Raw genomic sequence first — 24,486 nt, 5'->3', positions numbered from 1 at the left:
GGGAAAGCAATTTATCACTTTCAAGAGGAAAAAGAGTTGCTGAGGATAAAGAATCTCATAAAATTGTAATCAACTATGAAAATTGATGGTTTGCAAATCAAGAGACTGCTGAGTGTAGGGCATCATTTTCCTTGGTCCTTGCACTCTGGAAAACATCAGCATAAATCAGAATATTGTATTCCTTGAAAAGAGTTTTAAAAAGCCATTCGGTCCTCAGCCCAATTATAAGGGTCCAATAGGACAAATTTTCCAGTAACAGAGAGATGTTTTAAACACGGATGGTTTGTTAATGTGTTCTTTCAAAAGAAAACATACAGTGCTGCAAACTCCTTTCAAATCATAAATGGGAAGATTAAAACATCTCAAGTAAATGATTAATCTGTTAATTTTTACTAAGCTCTGGGGTATATACATCCTATAGCAGCAATGCATATTTGGGGTGCTTGATGCCGCCATCTGTGCTCATTGTGTGCTTTATCACCTGAGCTGTTTTATTGTAATGAATTGGTCTGCTCACAAGTAAGGTACTACTCAGTATGCAGTAGTAGGCAATCTACCCAATCTCGTACTTGTTTGAATGTCTCTTTTTTCCTACTTTGCTTAAGATAATAGCATTTTTATATTACCCTTGGCTGCAGACACAGTAATGGTTAGCAATGATATATATTCACCAAGGGAAATAGCAAAGGATAATCCATATATTCCAAAGTCTGGAGCTGAAATCTTTGCAAGTTTAAAGTAAAATGTGCTTACTTGGAATGTATTAATTTGTAGCAAGGACAATAAAAATGCATTCTGCAGTTTGCTGTTATCACAAGGCAGTTGCATGCAATAATTTACCTGTGCAATGAATTATGTAAGACAAGGGAGAAGAAATAAAAAGTTTAAAAATGGAAGGAGCAGGAAAATGATAAGAGAGCAGGAATGGAGGTGCAACACATATTTTTGTAGGTGAAAACAAGCCGTTTCCTTATTAATCACTCTTGAAGAGACACCTTGCTATAATTCCAAGTTAAGCTAATTTTCATGCAGAACATTGATTCAGTGTCTAGGACCCCTGAGCTACCTTCTGCAGTATAAATCTATTGTGTTTTCAGCTCTGCAGGTGAAATGTGTGGATTACTAACATGGTGTGAGGCAAAAAAACTGAGCAATGCAAGGAAGCTCTGCTTTGCAAAGGAGTGCCCTGTTTCTAGGGAGCGTGATCGTTGTGGCAGTCGTTGGGAGTGCTGACCTGAGTGCCCATCTGAAGAGGAAAGCCTAAAGCAAACCATTACAAGAAAATATCAACCCACGCTGGTTTTGAGAGCGTTAAATAGGTGATGTCTGGGACGGCCTCTATCTCCTTTAAGAGCCAGTGGGTGAGGAAAAAACACTAGGCTTGGAGCAAAATTTGCTCTGGTGCCTTTGGCCATTTGGGATATGTTGGAGAAGGGCTTGAGCCCGGCTGGGGCATCTCCATCTCGCCCGGAGCCGGGCAGGCGCAGGCAGGCGGCCGTATCCTGGCAGGGGCAGAGCTCTGCATGGGGCATGGGACCTCGCAGGCTTTGCTCCGGAGCTGGTTTTCCTGTACCTGGCTGCAAGCACGGGCACACAGATGTGTCTGCAAGAGGCTGGGGCAGGTGAAGCACCAGGCAGAGGGGGTCAGCATTGCTGGTGGACTGGAAGAGGTGGGTTGTGCCATCTGGAGAATTGGGAAAGTACCTGGGGACATCAGGTACTAACTGTCAGTTGACTTCACCAGGATTTGGGCATCTAACTTCCTTGGGTGTTGGAAGTGTTTTTTCCTATGCATTTGTAGGAGACAAACCACCTCTCATCTATGAGTCTGAATAAATCACGTAGGCTTTCAGTGGACCGCAGTTCCTAAATCACTTCATTCTAAAAATGTTACTAGCAGCAAGCAAATCATAGGTGAGACAAGCATTGAGTGCAGGACCTTCATAAAATTCTGTCAAAGTGGACAAAAATTACTGTCTTTATCCTATCGTGCCTGGAGACACTGACTCAGAGAAATTTAAATTAATTTTCCAAGGTACAGACAGAATGAGAAGCTCCTGACTCTCAGTCTTATTCCCCTGAATTGCTTGGGCACTGTCTCTTAAAGAAACGCAGGGATGGCTCTGACAACTGCCAGCCTTTTCTAACAGCAGATCGCTTCCTTCACTTGCCTTCCGCTTGATCTGGCACCTCCTGAAGTCAGGAGGAGCTGCAACCCTGACAGTAATGGGAGGAGGAGAAGATAAAAAGCTAGTAAATGCTTTTATTTAGAATTTGAAAACTCAATTTCATAAAACAAATCTTGTCTTTTTGGTAACCTCCTGATTAAAAAGCTCTTGGATGGTGTTTTACTCGCTGCCCCGCATCTTACAACACATTTTCTTTTCTTCTCAAGTAAAGGAAATAGAAGATGAGGCAGTAAGCCCACACGTCCAGTGCAGAGGAGGATTTTAAAGCCTTTCCTTTGCTAGAAGTCCCCATTTTTGTGTCTCCTCAGTTGCCCCTAGGCATTTCCTCTCAGATTACGCTTGAACAATCTCTCACTTTTAAAGCTATAAAAAACAAGTAGACTTGAGGGCTTTCTGTCGTGGCTGATTTCCTTCCAAGCTGATGACTCAGCTCTGGTTAATACTTGGCAGCTGGTAGGTAAGACAGAAGTAAAATACATCTCTCTCTGGTAAGGCCCATTAAAAAATAGAAATAAAAAGATGGAAAGTGTATGCTAGTGAATGTAATTATTTAAATTATCCCCATATGGATATGTAGACACATAGCAAGCTGCAAACACAGATTTCATTTTATTCTAAAGCAACTGTTAAGACAATTTAATTTTGCCAGTCCTGGAGCCTAATGATGGACTATATAAGAACACAGCAGAGAGTTAGGTACTTTAAGCCAGTGATTTCCAGTAGAAGTTTGTTATTAACTCATTCAGGCTTTCTTTAAAAAAACCCACAAATTTTCCTCAATCTTCCACTACTGCCAGCTAGGTTATTCATTTTCCTTGAGGAAGAAGTTGAGCCCCCACATATCACATCCACATCTGTCTCTGCCTGTGGCTTTACGAAACTGTACACCTTTCAACATCATGAGTTCCAAAATCTCCTGATCAGGTAGAAAAGTTGGCCACTTGATTATAAAACACAGCGGTCCATGACCAGCCTTCAAATACCGTCAGCCATGGTATGGCACATCCTCACTTTTCCTTTTATTATGTCCCTTGAGGTGAAAGGAAGGAGGGTCCCACTGATACTTTTCACTGCTGTTGCAATATTGCAAATTGTCTTTAAAGTATGTGAGTAAATTGTTAAGAAATAGTTAATGGGTGATGATAAACCATGTTGATTTGAGCAATGAAGGCAACATGATTGAAAATCAATGAACTTGTCTGAAATTGTAATATAATTAGTAGTCCTGCCAATTGAGTATATTAAATAGTTCAGAGGGGCCTTCCTGAAACAAGGTAAGTCACGTTTTGAAAGCCTCAGAAAAAAAGAGAAGTAATTTATAAACACTTTATTGGTTCAGAATGACAGGTAGCAAATGTACAGGCTATTTCCTGATGGATATTTGCTTAAAATGTTGAATAATATGCTACTTCTAATAGGCAAGAACTCCAATTCCTTCTTTACTAGGTTCAGTGAAGGTTCGGACTTTATACTTTAATTTTTAAATACGTGAGTTACCCACCTTAGGTTTTAATCCAACTTTACTTAAGTTCAGTCAGTCACTTAATGAAAGAAAGCAAGAACAAGCAAGAACGGTCTAAATACAAAAACAGATATTGAGGTTGTTACCTGGCGTTGGTTTACTAGTTTACTCTTTTCTATTATTATTTTCTATTTTCTGCCCCCAAAGTTGAGCCGTAGCTTGCACTGAAAGCCAGAATGTTGCTCATCTCCCCGGTTCTCAGGTCAGAGCTCTTGTGCAGCACAGTGTGAAGGCTCTCGAGCCGCCGACAAGGGGTGGCACCCGGCGGGTGAGTTTAAATTCGCCAATTCCTTGTTTTCCGCAGTGCCACCAGTGATCCGCGTCTACCCTGAAACGCAGGCGCAAGAGCCTGGCGTGTCGGCAAGCCTCAAATGTCATGCCGAAGGCATCCCTAATCCTCGAATTACCTGGCTAAAGAACGGCATTGATATCATGCCAAAACTATCCAAACAACTAACGCTTCTAGGTAAGAACAGAATTTTGATTCATTAAAGTATTGTAGACGGGGATTAAGGAGGATTATTTTGCACTTTAAACTAGAAGTTCTTGTACTTTCGCTAAGCTACCGTTGTTGGAAATCGTGTTACAAAACTGCTGTTCTTTCTTTTTATCTTTTTCTCCTGTGAATTTCTTGGGAAATACAGTATCGATTGATATAAGTGGTAACGGTGTTCTGTTAAAAGACAGCATGTCTGGTTCTCCACTGCCTCGCCTTTTGTGTACAGCAGTGCAAATCAGAAGAGAAATGCATTAAATTATTTGTTGAGATATACGCACTACGTTGGTTGCAAGTCAGCTGAGAATCAGGCTGTGGTTCTCCTGCCGTCTCACACCCACCTCTGCAGGGGGAATCAGCCTCTTGACTCCTGTTGGTCCTTGTTCAAACGAGGGTCCAACAGACACAATGGAAGGCAAAAATATTTATTTACAATTTGCTGTGTAAAAATATTAAAAACCTACCCACACACCCCACAGTCTGGCTGTGGTGTATTGCAACCCTTAACCGGTGTTGGGAGCACAGATACCCCTGCATGGGTGGGTGTGGTATCTCAAAATCTTCCAAAGCTTTTAGGCAACAGTCCCACTCCAGAAAGCAAAATGATAGGAGAAACTGTAGAGACACCCCTCCCAAACCCAAGGTTTTGGTGATCTGATGAAAAACGGTTTGCAAAATTGAAGTTAATTTTTCTCCACTAAAGCTAAAGCTTTTTTTTTTTTTTTTAACAAGAAGAAATAAATGAAATGTAATTTATTGTTTGCACTTGGGATTGGTCTTTGTTCATTTCTGACACAGAGTGTGTATGTGCTAATGGAAAGAAGCAAAACATCAGCTCTCATGAGAATCCCCCCAAATACCTCTGGTTCTGTACAGGGAAACATTGCGCGGTGAAGCCACGCTGTTGAGCTGTCACCGGGCGGCTGTGACAATGGAAGGCGTTTAAGGGCAGTAAAAAAAATTAGCAGCAGTGAGGAACACTGTTTATGGGTGTCTTTCTTACAGCAAATGGAAGTGAACTTCATATCAGTAGCGTTCGATATGAAGACACTGGTGCCTATACCTGCATTGCTAAAAATGAGGTGGGAGTGGATGAGGACATATCTTCACTTTTCATAGAAGATTCGGCAAGAAAGACCCGTAAGCTTAACTTTCCATGTATTTATTTCTTTAAAGAGTATTTAAATGTAATGGTATACATGCAGTTTAATAGTTCAGTCCATTGCATGCGGAATGTTGGACTCTTACTTGTAAGGCAATGACAATTTTGTCTGTGCTTTGATCAGAGGATTTTATCCTGTTTGGGGAAGGAATCACGTGGGGAAGGTAAAATCTCCGCATCCAGGACGATGGTGCCTTTCATGTGCTGAGTGTACTGGGTGTGGTACGGGTAATATCTTTATTAAAGTAACAAATTTGTAATAGTTTTAGATATCAGAGAATCCGAAACCTCATATTTTATCGAATTATATGCGGTTTCAGAAAATAAATTTCATTGATTTCTGTACAAGATTTCTTCTTTTAAAGCCAGTTATGAGTCAAAGTTCTCAAGTATTTAGATGCTTGAAAAATGTTCTGATTGAATTATTTATTTTACCTGTATTTACATCGCTAGCTAGCAAAATAGGTTTCCCTTGGAGTGAAAATATCTTCCACTTCAAAGACAAATATTCTCCCAGCCACTCTTAGCTGCATGTCTCCCATAGGAGTGCAGCAGTGTTATCTTGACCGCACTGTCCCCGAAACACAATTAATGAAGGAGGTGATTAGTTGCCCCAGTGGAAAAGCTCCCAGAGGCCTGATCCTTCCTAATTCTACTATCTTAACTGCTTGGGAGATTGCCTGGGTTTATGGTGATACTAAAAGGCTAGGTGCAAATGGGATTTTTGCTATTTTTCTGGCTGTTAATATAGAGCAAGAATTGAAAACGAAGTTAGCCATAAATATGTGCTCTCATGGTGATTCTTTGGAAAATATATTCTATTCCTCGTTAGATAGATTTATGTACTCTTGTTAATATCGGTCGTTTTCCCTTGAATACTTGAGCAAGGGAAATTACAGTATCTTGAGAAATAATTGGATGTATCTTAAACAGAAATTCAAATGCAGATTTACTTTCAAAGAGTATTTGAATCCTGAAAGAGAATGTAGTTGCAAGAAATTCCAAGAAGAAATGCAGCAAAGTGTGTAGCTGCTGTAACTGCCAGACTCAGGCTTCTGAAAGATGTCATGTTTCCTTATAGAACATGTACAGAAAATCACAGCCTGTACCATGCCTCCAATTACATTTGAAGGTAACATCTTCTCTTTAGTAAGACTTTGATCTTTGCACAGGCTAAAGTTGGCTTCATTTCAGGGAGGATTTTTCCCCTGTCAAAGTTTCAGAATTGTCTCTAGAAGGAGCAAATGTATTTAGAACTATATATCTTTCCTGATATTTTATTTGAATGAATGTTACAAAGTTTTCACAAATTAGTTCATGTAAACAAGAGTATTAATTCAGTTACTTGCTACAATGAAAATTTTGACATTGTTTTGTTGTTTTTTTTCTTTTCCTGATTATTTTCTGGCTTTCCCAATTTTCTGATGCTGCAGTTGCAAACATACTGTGGCGAGAGGAAGGTACTGCAGTAAAGTTCTTTTGTCGTAGTGATAATGTGCTTGTCTGCTTTAATAATTCCATGATGGGCCATTCTCCACTGACTTGCCACTAACTCTATCAACTTTCACAGTTACCAGATTAAATACAGATCAGACATTTAAAAGCTAAACTATTTAAATGAGAGATGTCACTCTTGTAATATAAATTGTACTTATAACTTCTTACATTTTTCCACTATGAAATAATAGATGATCATAAAATATATAAAAATGTGAATTTTATATAAACTGTCACCGATGTGAGTAGCCTGAGATTCTCAAGCTGCATTAACAATTGCACAAGTGTCAGAAGTGCTCCCAAATTACCATAATTGAACAAGTAAGACATAAATTCAATACACTGCATTTTTAAGCAAGCAATTCAAGCTCTTCCTCCTCGGTAGCGGGTATTGATGTTTACTAGGTGAGCAACAAAAATTGTGGTTTTGACTGTTAGGCAAAAAAAACCCACAACAGGTTTTGCTTCCGTCTATCCTTTAAATCGATGCAGGGTAAAGGTTGCCCCATTTCTCCTTGTTTTAATTGGCAGTTAAGATCTCTAGTTTGATCAAATTTATAGTGTGCCCTGTACAAGGTCAACATCTGTGTATCTTGGAAGCCAAATTAGAAAAAAAAAACATCCTAAACAGCTAATAGACTCAAAGATATTATGGAGGCACTTGAAATGAAAATTTATTTGATTTTGTGCGCCCTAGTGCCGTCATAATTTCCAAAACGCACGGTAAGATGCATTGTACAAAGGCCCAAGGAGCTCTCAAGCAGCTCGCCCCTCTGCCTCTGTAGGGGCACGGATGGGACCCTCTCCCGGCTTCGGGCTCCTGGGGGCTGCGAGCAGGGCATCCCCTCACTGGAGGAAGGTTCTTGGGATTGAAGTCCCGGCGTAAGGCAGTTCTTACACCTGCCAGTTGCGTATGAGGACGCTGGGACCTTGGTGTCCTTCCAGCCTCGTGGGGAAGGTCTCTGTGCACTTCCAAACTGCTCTCGACCGCGTCCCATGGCAAATCCCCCTCCCTCCCTCCCATTGTTCCTCCAGGGAGGGCTGCACGCTCACTCTGCCTTTGGAGGGTGCAAAGACCTGTCCATAAGTAGTGCCTCCAGGTACCCAAAGGGACAGTTGTGCTTCATGCCCTTGGCTTGGAGCTTTCTGGATTGCTGTGGCTTGGCCCAAAGGATTTTAGGGGCAGAAGGAAAGTACCAGCCCTTAGTGCTACCTCAGCCAGGTATGGAAATACCCGATGCGTACCTGTTGTCCCGCTGTCGGCTGCAGACGCGTACACACAGCAAATGCAGCTGGCTGGAGGTCGTGAGACATGGCACAGCTGCCTAAGACAGCTCTCCAGCACTTATTCCCAAATACGCTACCTGCAAGTGCCTTGTGCACAGCAACGGAGTGTCTCTTTACTGCTGATGTTCCTGCAAATGGCATTATGGGCACTAAGAATTGCTATTTCCCTTCTGCTTGGAAGTGAAATCTCTAGTGCATCTAATCAGTCCAGCATCATCTGCGTGATGCTACGTGGCTGTTTATGTACTGCATCCCTTATGCTCCTTTTTAAAGAAAGTAGTTGGATAACCCTAGCAGATGTAGAAGTACAGTAATATTTAAAGAATAACCAAGAAGTTGGTTGCAGAAAGTCGTCTTATAATTCTGCTAAACAATATGGACTTACTGCTTATCAACCTTGCACATTTTAAATAAAAGTATGAGCAATGTACAGGGAAAACATGGGCGGTAGAAGCAGATTTACTATTGATGTTCCTAAACAATTCAGTATCTTTAGAGCAGGTTTATTCCCTTGCCTGTGCAGTTCTATAGTATTTGATCGGCACATTCATTCTAGACAAAGAATCCATCGAACATACTTTAGCATGTGAAATCTTGGCACAGAGACAGCTGGAAGAGAGGAATGGTATTTTTATTTTTAGATTTTAATGTATTCTTACAATTCCATTAAAATGGAAACTTCAGTGTAAGTAGCGATATTAACAAATGGATTGGTAGACTTGAGCTCCTTTAAAATGATCACGTCCTCACGCCCACAAGGTCTGTAGTAACTAAAGCTATTGGGAAAATGCCTAGACAGAATATTGTGTAGAACAAGCTTTTGCTTCAAGTCAAAGTTTTAACACAAGTATTTGGTCATTTTAAAAGTCAGTCTATCGGTCTGTTCTCAAAACCTTTCGCAGACCATGCACAAGTAAAACCTCAAGAAATGAGTGCACATAGCATGACCAGCCAGTTAAAGGTGGAACTGGAAGCACGTGCAATATTTACTGAGTGTACAAACTGGGTTTTGATTTGGTACAGAAAAAACTATGAGTAGCACAAATGTGAGGTAGAGATTTGTTTTCATGCCAGTGTTCATTTCTGCAGTGAGTGTTGCTTACTTTATAGCTGGATAAAGGGAGCATATCGTGACAGCAGGCAATCATCAGTTATATGAATGTATGCACTGAAAAAGCTGAAAGCCTTTTTATTACCAAATTTAAGTTGTAAAATACTTCCAAGCATTTAGATTAAATCGAGGAAAATTATTCAAGTATCAGATCAGAGGAGAGTATTCCACAGTGACAAATCTGCCCTTTGATCTCAAAGGAGGGAAATAAAAATGTACACTCAGATGGAGACTGTATTCCTCAAACAAACAAAACTCTTGTTGTCATCAGATGTCCTCCTGAAGTTTTTAAAAAATAAAGATGTTAGAGTCAACTTCATCTGGAATGGTTCAAATAAGAACCGTTATGTTTAGGAGACCCTCCCCATTCTTGGTGGCGTTTTTGTTATATTAGGGTTTTTGTTATACAGATGAGGTATGTCGCCTTTTATAAAGCCTTTAGTTTTTGAACTAGTTGTGTCATCCAGCCTGAAATGCATTCAATTAAAAAGGGGAAAAAAGAAAAACCCTCCTCATTAGTCCCCCAGTTCCCAATCTAGTACCTGCCTCACTAGTATAAATAACGCAACTGAGCAAAATTCACCATTGCCCACCTCTGTACTGAAATAATTCCCCAGAACAAGGAGTTGCAGCAGTATAGTCAAGAGAGGAGTCTGTTTTACCAGTGTCCATGAGATTGTTTAGAGATGTACCCCAATCAAGACTTGGCAAATACTTTGTAAGTCACAACAAAACACCTGGTCTGTCTAGTAAAAACCCTGCTTTGCCTAAAAATCAGTGTGGAGATTACTCTCTGAACAAGTATTTAAATTGGTAAACTTCTTTAAAAAGAGAGTACCTGAATGCTATTAGTAATTGGTATCGTATTTTAACTAGTCAGCAGAAAAACTTGCACTCATTTTACTGTAAAATAAGCCGTGGGACTTGCCAAGTCACTAACTCTAAACCTACTGGGGTAAAATTATTATCAAAGTATTTTTGTGACTAATTAACACCTTAGTTCTAAAATACACACTCATTGTAATAGGATCATCAGACAAAATCACGCTACTGTCGTGCATGAAAATAATAATAAGCATCTTCACAATGGTCATAATTTGTTGCCTGCCTGTTTCCACTTCTTAGGATTAAAATCCTTTATTCGTGAAAATATGTGCACTCATTGCAGCCAGGGTCAAATTCTGCCCTCTGATGTATTCACTCAAATCCCACTGAAGCAGGTGGGAGTTGTGTGCATGCTGTGAGCGCAGATTTTGGTCCAAAGTGCCCGAATGAAATGTTTCAACAATATACAATATACAGAAAAAATTAGCCTTTAGCCCATAAAGATAAATTAGTTCTTGATGGAAGTTCGGTAGCTTTTTTGTACATGCATGATCCCTCACTGTGGCATCACATTTAAGGATCACGGCTCCGGTACCCGCCTGATGCCCTAACTGGGGTATTTCTGTGCTATGGTTTAGAGAGACTCAACTTGAACAGGGTCAGTACAGCAAACACCACGTGCTGAGACGTTGTACTCTGAAGCCACTTATTTGGCAATAAAAAGAGGGGAGTTTAGCACCAAAAACCCCCTTCTAGCCTTACGAAATACCATGTCTTTTACAAAACTTTCCAAAAAGGCATTTGTCCAAATTATACAGGTTTCTCCTGTTTTCCTATGATGATTTAGACCTCAATCCTGCAAACACTTAAGAGATGAGACACTCTGTAGATGTGAGCAGTGTTTAGAGGTGCCACCACAGGACCAGCCAAGGGAACTACAATGCTGAACGTTGTTCAGATCTGTAGAACCAGGACCTTATTTCTCCATGGGTAAAATGTAATTAATTAGAAATTACAAATTATCACCATATTTTTGGCAGATAAGTACACTATCAACTTTACTGGGGGTGACAGTGGTCATTGCAAACACTTACTGGTGGTGGTATGAAAAAGATGAAATGATGCTCGGGTCTTTCTAACTAGAGTGTTTGAAAAGATCCTGACCATTTCTTAAAGATGCTCATTACTGCAATTGCATGTAGCTGAAGAGCAACTAAATTATTGGTGGTTTAAGGCATTTCTGCATGACAGAAATGATAAAATACGGTCTCCTAACAGCAAAGCAATGAAAGACAGACAGTTTTCCAAATCTCCTGGAATGCCCCAGTTGGAAAAATGAGTGCTATTGCGATGCTGAACTACTCCACATTTGTGAATTACAGTTTGCAAGATTTCAAAAATGTATTTGTTTTGGTGGCTGTAGTTAGTTCATCCAGGTAGTTTAAGAAAATAGAGAAATATATATATTTTCATTCACGGAACAGATGTGTTAAGCACTTCCGTTTTGCATCACAGTTCCAAGAAGTCAAGTTGCCTGTAACAGGACCACCTTCAGATTAATTTTAACTAAAGCTTCTCTCTCAGTTCTCAAATTATTAGCAAGCTATTTTTAATGAAATCGTAGAAAAAACAAAGTCATAATCTGAGGGAGATAACAATGCAATACAGGGTGCTTCTTGTCATCAAATCCCACTTCAGTACATATGCGCAAGACCTGAACATAGTTACTTGCCTACAACCGCTGCCACCAAGGCAATGCATTTTTGAATGTGTCTGTACCTCTTCACTCCTTGAAGCCCTTGTTGTGACATGAAATTTGATTTTGTGAATGCACCGACTGCATCCAAATGACCAACTTTTATGTAAGGCAGATTTTGTTTGTTGGGGGAGGAGGGAGAGTTCTTTAAAACAGCTATGGATACATGCCAAAAAAAAAATCCTACTCCTTTTGCTTTATCCCCCTTCAAGGCCTGAGTGTTGGGAATATGTTCTATGTCTTTTCTGATGATGGGATCACAGTCCTTCAACCAAATGAATGTGAAATCCGGAGACACATCAGGCCCGAAGAGAGGATTTTCACGAGTTATGTAAGTCCTAAACCCTGGAGCTACAGCCAAAAGCTGGGAAACTTTCTCTTAATCTCTTCAAAGGTTGTTATTGCTCAAGGACCCGTTTGACACAGTGATGTTGGAGCTTGGTGGGCTTCATGTGGTATCCCTGAGGTATATCATCTCCTCTTGAAAATTAAGGGAACCACATATGTTATAAGACTGACATGGAGGATTACTGACACCCTGCAGAGAATTTGACTAGTTTTCCTATCAAAATGTAGGCAAAGACTTTCACTTGTCCTGTTTGACCTATTTACATATCTATGCCCAAAAGTTGTAACTGGGCGGTAGGGAAAGTACCGAAGTCAATAGCAGAGGGATGCACACATCACTCACTGATGCTAACTGGCCCCTTTTACTGATGGCTCGGTAGGCAAAGGAGTGGGCTACATTCTGCTCTTCAGAAATGGTTTCCCAGATTAAACCACAGCAGGGATGTAAGTAATAACGCACAGAAGATGCCCGTGCTGTGCTGGTCCTCTGCATCTTCTGCTGCTGAACCAGACACCTGCACCGTCCTTGTTTGCTGTCTGGCATTTTCTGCCAACACTGAGTTTACCTAACCCTTGCTTTAGGAAATCACCAGGAAAATTTGTTCAAGTGTCAGTAAATGTCAAGCACTGGCTCCTACGTAGTGGAGCTCAACATGGCAAGTGGGATAACACGTGCCTGGAGGCCCTGTGAGGCCAATGTTTCAGTGACCTGTGTTACGTACTCCTGTGCCGTAACATATACCACGTATATGCTCATCAAATTACCAATTCTTATAAAACACAGGTGCTGAAATACATCCAGAAATGCTTTTTTAGTCACTCCTTTATTTAGGTGGGTTTTTTGAAAAGGGGAAGCTCAGAATGTGGCTCTCTTCTGAAGAAAAGGACTCAGCCTTGCTTTCAATTTTGGGAGGAATAAAAGGGGAGAATCACTGTTATGAGCCCTGCAGGCTGGGTCAGGCTCTGCTGCCATGGGTCACAATCTTCTTGTGAGTCTGTATTCAGTATTTTTTTAAATCTCAATAGTTTGTGGTTGATGTTGGGGTTTTTCCCACTAGCTTTTAATATACCTCAGTAGAAATCCAGACTGATGCTCACCCCAAGACTGCTCCTTAGCATGGGCTTAATATTATTAAGCCACACTTGAGCTGTTGCTACTCAAAGACAGAAATCTTGTGTTTCTTTTCCAAAGAGCTGTAAATATTGAAGAGGAGGTTCTGGAGAAACAGCTTGAAAAGAACAAAGGAGAGAGGGCACTTAAGGAAATAATGTCAGCACAGTTGTGGGCATAAAAGGGATTTTTAACGTCATTACTTGGCTGCCTTTCAGAGAGACCTCTAAGGGTTTCCTACAGATATCATAGGGCCTTTTGCCCTTGGTATAGGGAGGACTGACTTTTTTTTTCCTCCCTTTTCCCTTTTAGTATCTTGAGTGTTCACCACATAGACAGTGACACCAGCCTGCAACTTCAGGAGGGTTTCTACAACAAAGGTTTCTTCATTTGCTATTAGAGGGCGCAAAAGCAGATAGAGCAGCTGCAGCTGAGCTCTGTAGCAGAAAGGCCGGTGACCTTTCCCTGCTCCTTTTGGTTTGGCTGGATGCTGTGTTGTGAAAGCCCAAGCCCCAGCACAGAGCCAAGGATGAGGAGGGCAGTTTGGAGGCTGGCAGGTGCTTGGCTGCATGAACGGCTGCTGGAAGCCCAAGGCTGGGCTTTTGTAGCATCTTTTAGCTTGCAGTAGCATAGATCTCCAGCCTGGCTGGAGGGCCAGAAAGGAAAACGCAGCCAAGTTGTTGAGTTTTGTATCTTCAACCCTTACACGTGGTCTCCACCAAGCTACCTAGCCAACAGAGCTGTGCTGCTTAAAGGTGAAATCTTTTTATCCATAATCATTGCTCTGATACAGACACGGCTCTGGCATTGTTCTTTCTTGTACCTCCTCTTTCCCTGAACAAGCTCTGCTGCTGTAATTGCTTTCCCCTTAGGGAGGTTGTGCCATTATTTAAAGTGACCCAGCTGTTGTATTGACAAGATTTAAAACCAACAGTTGCTCTCACTGAAATATATATGTGTTCATTTAGTTTCACCCTCGTTTCCACACCATAGCCTGGTTCCACATAAATGCTTTTTCAAATAAAGCAACTCAACAGAAGGAAGAGTGATGAAGAGCAGCCAACGTGCAGGGGCTTGTTGGTGAGATCACACGTGACTCTTCAAACTTAGGGTACCAGTGAGCTCCAGCTAAAGCTAATACCAGTTTTGCACAGGACTCAGTGAGTGGAAGATCAGAGGCAAAATATGGCATCAGGCAGCTGTGAACAGGATTTGGTCCAAAGCAGCAGGATTTGGTTCCCTTTGAACAGGGGAAGTCTCTGTGTTGGAGCAATAGACTGTAGGACCCTACTTGTTTTGCTACTGTTTCCCTGAGCACAAGCATCTTAGAGCACGCTCTCCTGAACTGAAAATGAAGACTTTATGAAAAATATAAAGCTGTGATTCAATTAATGTAAATCACTGTTTTTTCAAAGCACAGAGTGATATTTCTATTGCTAATAAATGCTGACAGCACTGCAAGTCTTGATGAACCACAGCATACTTCAAAAGATAGATCCATAGGCTGAGTGGTTATTTAAATTCAATGTGAGTTTGCAGGAGGCCCAGCTGTTTAATGTCACTGGGTAGAACTAGGCTGCAGTGTGGTACCTGATAAAAAATTATTTCATGTTTTCCAGGAAAGAAAGGGGGAAAATACCATTCTAATGGAATCCCCAGGGAATTTTTTTCCTATGTTTTTCAAGGCTAAGCTTCTTGCTGCTTCAGTCCCTGAACTTGTAGAAATTAAACCTTTTCTCCTCTTTTTTTTTTTTTTCACCCTCAGGAAGAGATCTGTCCTAGAGTGGAAGGTGAAGGCACTCAGTCCTGCGCATGGGCTTCAGCAGTCAATGTCAGAGACAAGTACATTTATGTGACACAGCCTAAGCAGAATAGAGTAATGATAATTGATATCCAGACTCAGAAAGCCATACAGGTACTTACAAGGGGAACTCTTTATTCACTGATGGCAAAAGACTTGACATGGGACAAAAAAAGTAGATCTTCACCCAGTGGATCTGCTGACATCACTAAAAAGTTGGGCCTGTGTTGCTTTCACCCATGGGGTCACACAGTTTGTAACCTCACTGGCAGGAAAAAACTCCTTTACAGGCTGTTTGTCATCATCTTGGGGCTGCATCTGCAGCCAGGCTTGCAGCTAGCGTGGTAGAATAATGCTAAAACGAATTTCTGGCTTATGCTTACCGAGCCACTGCCTGACCTCGGTTATAAGCAGGTTGGGAAGAATGAACTGGTGTGGGTATAACTCAAGCAGAAATTGGCCCCTGATCTACTGGCTATAAGTAACAGCATAAGATGGAGTGATGTCTAGCCAGAAAACGGCATCGAGCAGCCAGATTTTTCTACTGCTGGTGCTGCCGCTGATCCCCTGATTGATTTGAAGGTAATTGTGCAAAGCTGCACAAATGGGTATAACAGCGGTACGTGGGAGCGTCTGCAGTAAACTAATACAATATTCGTCATGTGCGTTTGGGTCATTATGTAAATACCTGTCTCCTTTTTTCTAAGTCCTTGGACGTTGACCCGTTACCAACCAAATTACATTATGACAAGTCCCACGACCAAGTGTGGGTGCTTAGCTGGGGTGACATGAGGAAGTCCTCACCAACGCTGCAGGTGAGTCCTTGTGTGCCTGAGCCTTTGCCCTTCCTTGTCTTGGCATCGTCGGTAGCAAGCTGGTGACTGGTTGGTTGCAGGTAATTAACAGCATTTAATGGTCTGGATATAAAGCCGCTCTTTCATTTGCATATCTAGTGTGTTTTATTCATCCCTCCTCCGTCCATCCTCACATATTTTTCCTGCTGTTTAATTTGTTTTTGAGCAATGACTGTGCCGTAGGCTGGCAGCAGGACTGTTTTGTTGCCAAGGTCTGTTTTGTTTTAAGGCTGATGACAGAGCCAAGTGCCGTAAAGTCATACAGCAAGGGCTGGCAGCTGACGGCGAGCAGTACGAGCCCGCGATGCTGCAAGTCATTTGTACAGCCTGCGTGAGCGCAGCTTCTTTTTAACTTGATTGAGGTCTAAAAGCAGTGGGTACCAAGAAGCCACAAAGAACGTACTTTCTGTATAGAAATCTGTTACTCTTCAGGTTATTGGTAGTGTTTCATGGGAGGCACAAGTCAGGCCGAGCAACACATTCAACAATAAGCCTAAGGAAGGGACTAAGTGTGCGCTCACTGCAGAGCTGCAGCGCACCCTTCTCAGACGTTATGATGACCTGTGAATTCTCCTGTCTGCCAAATTTGGGGGCATTGCATAGAAAAGAAACGTTAAAACGTGAATGAATTGTACTGTGCCTCAAGATTCATAACTCCTTCAGGTTTACTAGCCTAGCACCCTTGTTATGCATTAAGCAAAACCACCCTGTCCTCCAGTTTGGTAAAGGCTTTTACCTCTTCCTATCTTCCACATAGAAGTGCAGGTTTTCTGCCAGTGCACCAAATAGCTACTTATTTTCCTTAAATTCATTTTGTCCCTTGTCTTTCACAAGCCTTCAGCCTCCTTTTGGATGATGATGGAGCATAATGTGGTAGAATTGTTCCTTTCCTAGTAAAATGCAGAAAAGAGCTCTCCAGGGCATGGAAAAAAAGCATAAACAGCAAAAGTAAAGCATCAGGGACAAATTCTGTTATTGGGTGTCAGTGCCTCCACTGGAGGGGTACCAGTGAGGTCCCTGGGGCTGCTCCACGCTCAGCACCATCAGACCCACAGTGATATTGGGCTCTCTGGTGCACAGTAATGCACATAGGTTTGGACAACTAAATTAGCTTCCATTTCTGGATTGCCCTGGAGGATTCACTCTTCTGTTGACAGTACAGAAACAGTAAGTGTAGGCTTCTAATTGGGCATTTTGCTGCTGCTGCATGTCATATGACAGAGTTGACACCAGAGCTGATTTGATCCATCCAGACTTACCCTTCTCTAGTAGTTATTTTCTGGCGCTTGCTGCCCAACCTTTCTGGAAACATAGGTGTCATGTGAATGCTCTTTCTACCAGAAACGTTTGCTTCTATGTCTACATAAAAGCATTCCCCAGCAGGCAGAGAAGAAGGGTGGCTGTGATTTCTGACCTAAAAACCTACAAATCTGGAGGCTGTGATAGTCGTGGGGCTGCCCAAGGCTTCACTGGAGATGCTGCCCCGTGAAGGTGGGACGAGCCATCCCCACCAGCCACATGCTCCATCCAAGATAACGGCTACAGCTCACAGAGTTCCGATAATAAAGAACGGACCAGCAACTCAACATGGGCATTTTCAGGAAAAGACACCAGAAACAGAATGGGGGCAAATAAATGAAGGTTTCTGAGGCAATGCCACCAGCTTGTCTCACCTGGGGATGAGCAGTTTTCCGTACAGGGTATAAGGAGACAAAATGGACTCTCTTTACCCTTTCTGACTAAATTTCTTCCATCCAGCTGTGAGAGGTTTCTGTAATTAAAGGAGAGATGGGACAAGCATGTGATTATTAACAAGAACACACCATCTGCACAGTTGGAAACCTGTTATAAGGCTCCAGCTCTCAGATAGTCCTTTCTGTTATCTTTATGAAGTACACTTACACATATAGAGAATGAGATTAGCATCAGCATCAGCACATCTTTTCTTTTTTCCGACCTTCCTTCCCAAAAGGTGGGCAGCGACTAATTTGGCAAAGTTCGTTCTTAAAACCTGCGGTGGTTAGTTGCAGACAGGCAATAAAACATCTTTTTTAACAAAGATGCTGCTGCAGAGGTTCATCTAAATTTCCACTTGTTCTTCGGAAGTCAGGGATTTATCAAACAGCCCATGCAGCCGACTCATGGGGTGCTGTTGTTTAGCCATTATGGGCTTGTGGGAAGCAAATGTCTGGCCTTGTGAAAGCCGCGTGCAAGAGCGGGCATCTTTCCTGCGCAATCTAATTGGAAGAAATCTAAATGGCACGACCAGAACAGCTGTCTGAACTAAATCGCGTAGGGTTTTAGCATTTCCTTAATGAATTATGTAGCTATAAACTCAAAGCAACTACTGTTGCACATTAGAGCAGCAGAAGTTCCTAATGAATGGACTAAAGTCATCTTGAACTGAGCAAACAATTTGAGTATTTAACGTTTTAATTATTGAAAACTTCTCATTTTCCGGAGCGGTGGAGGAGCTGAGTTCCCATGGCCGTGGAGGTGAGCGCCGTGCTGGAGGACAGCACGGAGCGGGGACAGCCAGTGGGCCTCTCTCTGCTCCTCCCTGAATTTTATACGGTGCGGTAGATGGATGAACAGTTCTTCTCCTTCAAAGCGATAATTAACTTCTGTGAGTTAGTGTTTGATCCTTCAAGCTGGTAAATTATCGCTGGGCGTTTAAGTGAGATTAATAAATATGACCATGAAATAAATGTTTATTTTAGACAGTGAGGAATAAATTATTATGGTCTTAGTGTTGTCATACTGCTTCGGCTCCTGCATGACTGCTCTGTCTCAAGATATAAACATGAGATGAAAGTCAAGTTGTGTACTTACCTTACAAATGTCAAGCCTCAAATACTATTTATTAGCACACCTTTTTCAAGACAGCTATACCAAACAATATTTGGAAGTCATTAATCAATTTGAGTCTACTACATCCCTGGGAAAAGCCACTCGGTACCCTGTATGACTATGTAATCTGTATTTACCTTTCTGCCTTGCTCGCTGCTTTTCCTGTACTCAACCTCATGTGTATTTATTGTAGGTAATACCAGAAGCAAGCGCAGGGGAGGATCAGCATGTTATCCGCACGCCGTTTGAAGGAGTGGATGATTTTTTTATACCACCTACAAATCTTATTATTAATCACGTTAGGTAAGAAGTGATCTTCATGACTAGCAACAGTGACCACGCTGCTCTTTTCTAGTGGGCATCCTTCTAATAATCTTACAGCACTTCACAAATGTGAACGAATGCATTCATGATCAAGCTAACTACCCTTATCCCCGTTTTCACGTGTGAAATGGAGAAATGGTTGAGCAAATTACCAATAGTTATTCAGCGAATCAATGAAAGAGCAAGAAACAAATCTGGACTTCCCTTAGACCATTCGTGGGTATTCAAACCTCAGCGTGGTGAGGCATGCCTCCTTGCAGCGAAGTATGACACGCTGCCCTGGCTTGCTTGTGCCGGGAATTTGATGGCCAGAAAGTTGCCTTCCCTGCCTCAAAACCGCTTTATGGATCTGAGCAGAAACCTATGTCAAAGATTTATTGTCTGAAGTGGTAAAAGTTTATTCTGCCTGAAGCATAAAGCATGGTACTTCCACGTGTTCCCAACTTGTTCAAATATTGGATCTCTGTGTGAGGTGTACAGTTTGAGCAGAAAAAGGTATGCGCTGCATATTAAAAAAAAAACCACCTCTTTGAACCACCAGTTTTGAATGTTAATGTGATGTAGTGGTTAATGAGATTGTATAACTAACATACTAATAACTTGGAGTAATACTGGCTGCTTCCCAGCAGGCACAGGAAGCCTTCCATTAACATTATCAAAATTGATGATAACTGCACATCAATTTATACTTTTCTTACCATGTTATAACATAACAACTGTTTAACCATCTTCTGTCCCCAATATAATTTAACTAAGTTAAACACTCAAAAAATCATAATGTAACTCCTTACATTAATCTTAGGTTCCCTGCAGTGAACACCGAGGATGGGGGGGGGGGGGTGTCACACTTAAATGATTATGTGTTGAATCTGGTCCAAAATAAATAACTTTGCTTCCTGAAACACAAAATAATGAGACATACTTCATGGCTGTCATTCTTAATTTTTCCCTGCCTCAATTTTCCAGTTTGCTTTCAAAATACCATTATGGCTACTAGTAGTGCCAGGAGGTAGATGACTCTGCTGAATGTTAAAGCCTGAGATGAGAAGGTATGGTCTGGGGTCGAGGACAGGAAGATGGAACAATTACACTTTTTTGTTGTTGTTTTATTGTCCTTCTGCGTCAGCGTAATTAATTGGCTGTATACAGATGATCTTCTGTAACAAATATGAAAAGTAGATAATTGTCTATAGTTTTCCATGTGCAAAGCAGAGAATGCTGTGCCTGATTTCCTATTTCAGTTGTTCAGGGCCAGATCTTTGTCTGTTGTCTCTCACCCTCGGCACAGAAAAATAATTGCTCACAGTCTAATGAGACTTGCTGAGATCATGTTCTAAATTCTCCACTCAGAAACAATAAATGGCAATACCAGCATTTCCCAAGAAGGTGAATATTTAAGTAATCTCTTCTGTGAGCCAAAAAATATTTGTATGCAAATGTTCCTGCATATGTATTTCAGCTGCCTGGTATTTCAGATAGATATCTAGGAATGTATCCATTTTTATTAGTTCCCAGGGTAGATTGTTGTCTATTAAAAACTCTCTAAGTGCAAGGTTTTCTTTGAGATTTCAGATCACAGATTTCATGCAAGTGCTGTGCCTCTTCCGCAGCTGTGTGCACATAAAACACATTCTGACCCACTTTTTTAAATTAAAGTTTATGATAAGAACCATTTTTTAACTTCTTCAGGCATTTGGCCAAGTATTAAGGAAGTCTTGGGAAAAAAAATGCTGTAAGGGAAGGCATTTTTTAAAGTGTACTTAGAATGCATTCATCCAGGAGAAATACAAGTGTCATATCCAATTTCCCCACACACAGTGCACTACGAATCTCCACTGCAGATATTTTCTGAAGTCTCTAATGGATGTGAGTATAATGGGAAAATGAAGGGCTTAGCCCAGTGATTTTCATGGGATCATACACTACATTGGCTTGTGCTTTAGAAGTGAAATCATTGCCGAGTGTCTCATTGACAGATGGATTAAGAATAAAGAAATAAACCCAGTGTTTTAAGCAAAATACATATTATCTGCACGCAAGCACATTGTCCTCCACATTTCACAAAGCAATTTTACATCTTTTGGGGAAGAGATACAAAACTAAGCGCTCACTTCATTTCCTTCTGTCTGCATTGAATGGATGAAAAGATACTCAATGTAAAATTAGTTTTCCTAAGTCAGTATCAGTGACCTGTGAATCCAGGGGAACACAAACAGGCTGTTTCTATGGGCTCCCTCTCAAATTAAGCAGAAACCTTTCTTGGCTATTCTTGACCTTTTCTTGTCTTCAGCAAAGGTCAGATGTGCTGCAGCATGTATCTTTTACAGAACATTTATTCTCTGCTTGCTGTTGTCTGCCCTCTCTTGAGACAGAAAACAAAGACCCCTTTTCTTCAGCGCACCCTGGCTGGGTATGTTCCTTGAGAAATGTTTTACACCTTCCCTGGGCTGGCGGGACGGTGTTTAACACAGTCTGCTCTACACCTCAGCCTTGCCAGGTCCTGCAGTGGTCCCCCGGCACCACGGGTAGCAAACGCACATCACAGCTACCCTCTGATGCTGTAATTTAAGAGATGAGGTTGGACATGGTCTTCACTCAGTGGTTATACATACAGCTCGAAGTTGCTCTCTGGCCCCAGCCTGGCAGGGATATGCTTTATTTTGAACAGTTTTGTATTTTGAGATTGAGGAAGTCTTGAGTATATATTGAACAGATTAAATACAAAACTGGTCAACACTAGCCTACAAAACAGTCGAGCCTTGATATCATTGCTATTGCAAATTGGTCTTCCCCGTAAAAGGCTTCAGCTCTTGAAGATGTTATTCAAATACCCAAGCACATATTCAAGCTTCCAGGATCAGGTTGCTAACTTTAACCATATGTACCTCCTTTTAGCATGTTTTAGAAGCACTAAAACGAGCGAGATTTCTTACAGAAAAGAGACAGCATTATTGCACACACTTCCGAAACCAACAGGATAGAGTTTCCCAGTTCTGCTGACTTTCATCTTTTCTCAAGCATATCACCGTGTCTCCAGAGATGACTTCAGTGTCATGTTTTCTGTTTCAGGTTTGGCTTCATCTTTAACAAATCGAAATCTGCAGTTCACAAAATTGACCTGGAAACTGTGACTCACATCAAGACTATCAACTTCAAAAACTATAGCTGCGTACCGCAGACCATGGCTTATACCCACCTGGGCGGTTACTTCTTTGTCCAGTGTAGGAGGAATAGGTTGGCGGCTGCATCGCCGCAGCTCGTTATTGACAGTGTTACCGATGCCGTCACTGGCCCCAACAGCGACGTGTCGGGCACACCTTATATCTCACCGGACGGACGCTATTTGGTCAGTGCAGATGAAGACAGTGGCAGGATCAGAGTCCAGGCTCTAACTGTCCGAGGGGAAATCAAGTTGATTTATGACTTACAAACAAACATACACGTATCTGATCTGACATTTCAACCCTCTTTCACTGAAGGCAATCAGTACTATATATATGCTACTTCACATTTGCAAACAGATGTGCTTTTTGTAGAGCTGTCAACGGGGAAAATGAATGTACTGAAGAATTTAAAGGACCCTATCACATCCAAAGACTGGCCCTGGAGCAACTACAACAGAATTATGAAAGACAGTGGATTATTTGGACAGTATCTCATTACACCAGCTAAAGATTCATTGTTTGTTATAAATGGGAGGCAAAATACGTTACGCTGTGAGGTTTCAGGTATAAGGAGGGGTAACACAGTGGTCTGGGTTGGAGAGGTATGAAAGGGCAATAGCAGTAGAGCCTTCGGCAGGCAAGTACCGGTTGGACCTTTACACTGCAACAAAGGAGCAGTAGCATTGTATATTTTTACACTGGGAAAAAAAAAAGAAAAAACAAAAAACCCCTGTATAGGCTTCATGGTACAACACTGGTCTACTTGCAAGTTTTATAATATAAGGTATGCTCTGCTAATAGGAAGTGGTTTTGAAGGGATATTTTTTATTTGGGGGTATGATTTCTGGTTATGAGGAAAATGCTGGGAAGTGAATAATATCTCCACTGAGATACCGTATAAGCCACGAAACCTAGTGATTCTGTAGAACAAAACAGATTTTGAGTTTCCATACTGAGGAGCTTTTATGTTATGTTCAAGCCATCACTTTTCTTTCCTGTATACCTTGCCCATTAGCTGTGCTGACTACCCCACCCCAACACAGAGAGACTACAGAAGCAATGACTGCAGTTAAAATTCAACTTTGGATGATGAGGGAAACAAAGCAACAGAGAGCAGTTTTCAACCCACAGAAACCTAGGAGTGCGATTTAATGAAAACTGATCAGTTTTCTCTGCAGGATGGCTTTGGGAGGATTCACAGATGCGATTTCAGAAGGAGGCATAACAGAAATAGTAACTGTCAGCTCACTTTCTTCTGCACTTAATTTTGCTCTTGGTACTACTGAAGGCAATGTTATGAGGTTCCCCCCCCTTCTTCTAATGCATATTTGTGTGATTGTATTTGAGAAATTTGGCATGAAATATCCAGGCCATTAGAGTGGGTAAAAGCCAGGAAACACTGAGCAGGGGGTCAGGTTTTGTAAAATATTTTGTTGAGAAGGGGCCATTAGTCTTTCAGCAGCTCGTGAGTGCGGTCAGCTTGGGCACAATATGCAAAATCTGCTCTTCAGGGGCAGAGAATTAGTTACGGTTATTCCCATAGGAGGCAGCAACACTTCTAGAAATTGTTGGTTTCTCTCATTAAGTATTTAGTAGCACTGAAGTCACTTGGTTCTTCATAAAATAATAGCTACAATGACAGAGGGTATTTTTAATAGAAAACTCACTCATTTTCTAGTCATAGCCTTAATTTGCCTATTTCTTTCCAGACATCCCGGGAAACAATTTTTCTCTGTGATTTTTTTTCTTCCCATTTATAGTACACTTGTTTATAGTCAATTATCTTTTAGTTATGAGCAAAGAGATTCATGTAAAACCAGCTGAATTACCCTAGAATGCAACAGCTGGCATTGAGAAATTTCAGTTGAGTTCCCATAAAAATACAGATCCATTTGCACATTTGGAAGATATAAAAACTTTTCTAGTTTCGTTTTTGTAACTTTCTATATCCATCACCATGAAGTAATCAGGGCAAGAGCAGCTATGGCTCACAAGGCGGTGCAAACCAGGTGAGCACCACTGCCACCATGAACGGGCTTTGAAAATGTGGTCTTGAGGTGGGTGAAAACTCTCTCTGAAGGTAAGCATCTGTTGCATCGGAGCCGCCTGTCGGCCATTCAAAAGACCCAACTCGTTTTGCGAATGACCTTGTTGCCCAGACTTTGTACGAAAGCAGCTGCTGAACGCAT

General features: G+C 41.4%; 1 protein-coding gene across 1 annotated transcript in view; it reads left to right on the top strand.

Annotated features, from left to right (window-relative positions):
* Positions 1 to 23,117, top strand: part of FSTL4 (follistatin like 4) — a 237,747-nt gene extending 214,630 nt beyond the window's left edge. Inside the window, exons 9-16 of the mRNA XM_075056388.1 lie at positions 4,016 to 4,177; positions 5,213 to 5,347; positions 6,803 to 6,829; positions 12,058 to 12,176; positions 15,070 to 15,219; positions 15,813 to 15,920; positions 19,003 to 19,112; positions 22,203 to 23,117. Of these exons, the coding sequence (XP_074912489.1) occupies positions 4,016 to 4,177; positions 5,213 to 5,347; positions 6,803 to 6,829; positions 12,058 to 12,176; positions 15,070 to 15,219; positions 15,813 to 15,920; positions 19,003 to 19,112; positions 22,203 to 22,905 (1,514 nt within the window). The 3' untranslated portion in view covers positions 22,906 to 23,117. The remainder of the gene's footprint in view (positions 1 to 4,015; positions 4,178 to 5,212; positions 5,348 to 6,802; positions 6,830 to 12,057; positions 12,177 to 15,069; positions 15,220 to 15,812; positions 15,921 to 19,002; positions 19,113 to 22,202) is intronic.
* Positions 23,118 to 24,486: the final 1,369 nt, after the last annotated feature.

This window comes from Buteo buteo, chromosome 24 (genome assembly GCF_964188355.1).
Source record: "Buteo buteo chromosome 24, bButBut1.hap1.1, whole genome shotgun sequence".
NCBI classification, from domain to species: Eukaryota; Metazoa; Chordata; class Aves; order Accipitriformes; family Accipitridae; genus Buteo; species Buteo buteo.
Note: the sequence above shows the minus strand (reverse complement) of the source record. Positions and strands in the feature narration are given on the sequence as shown.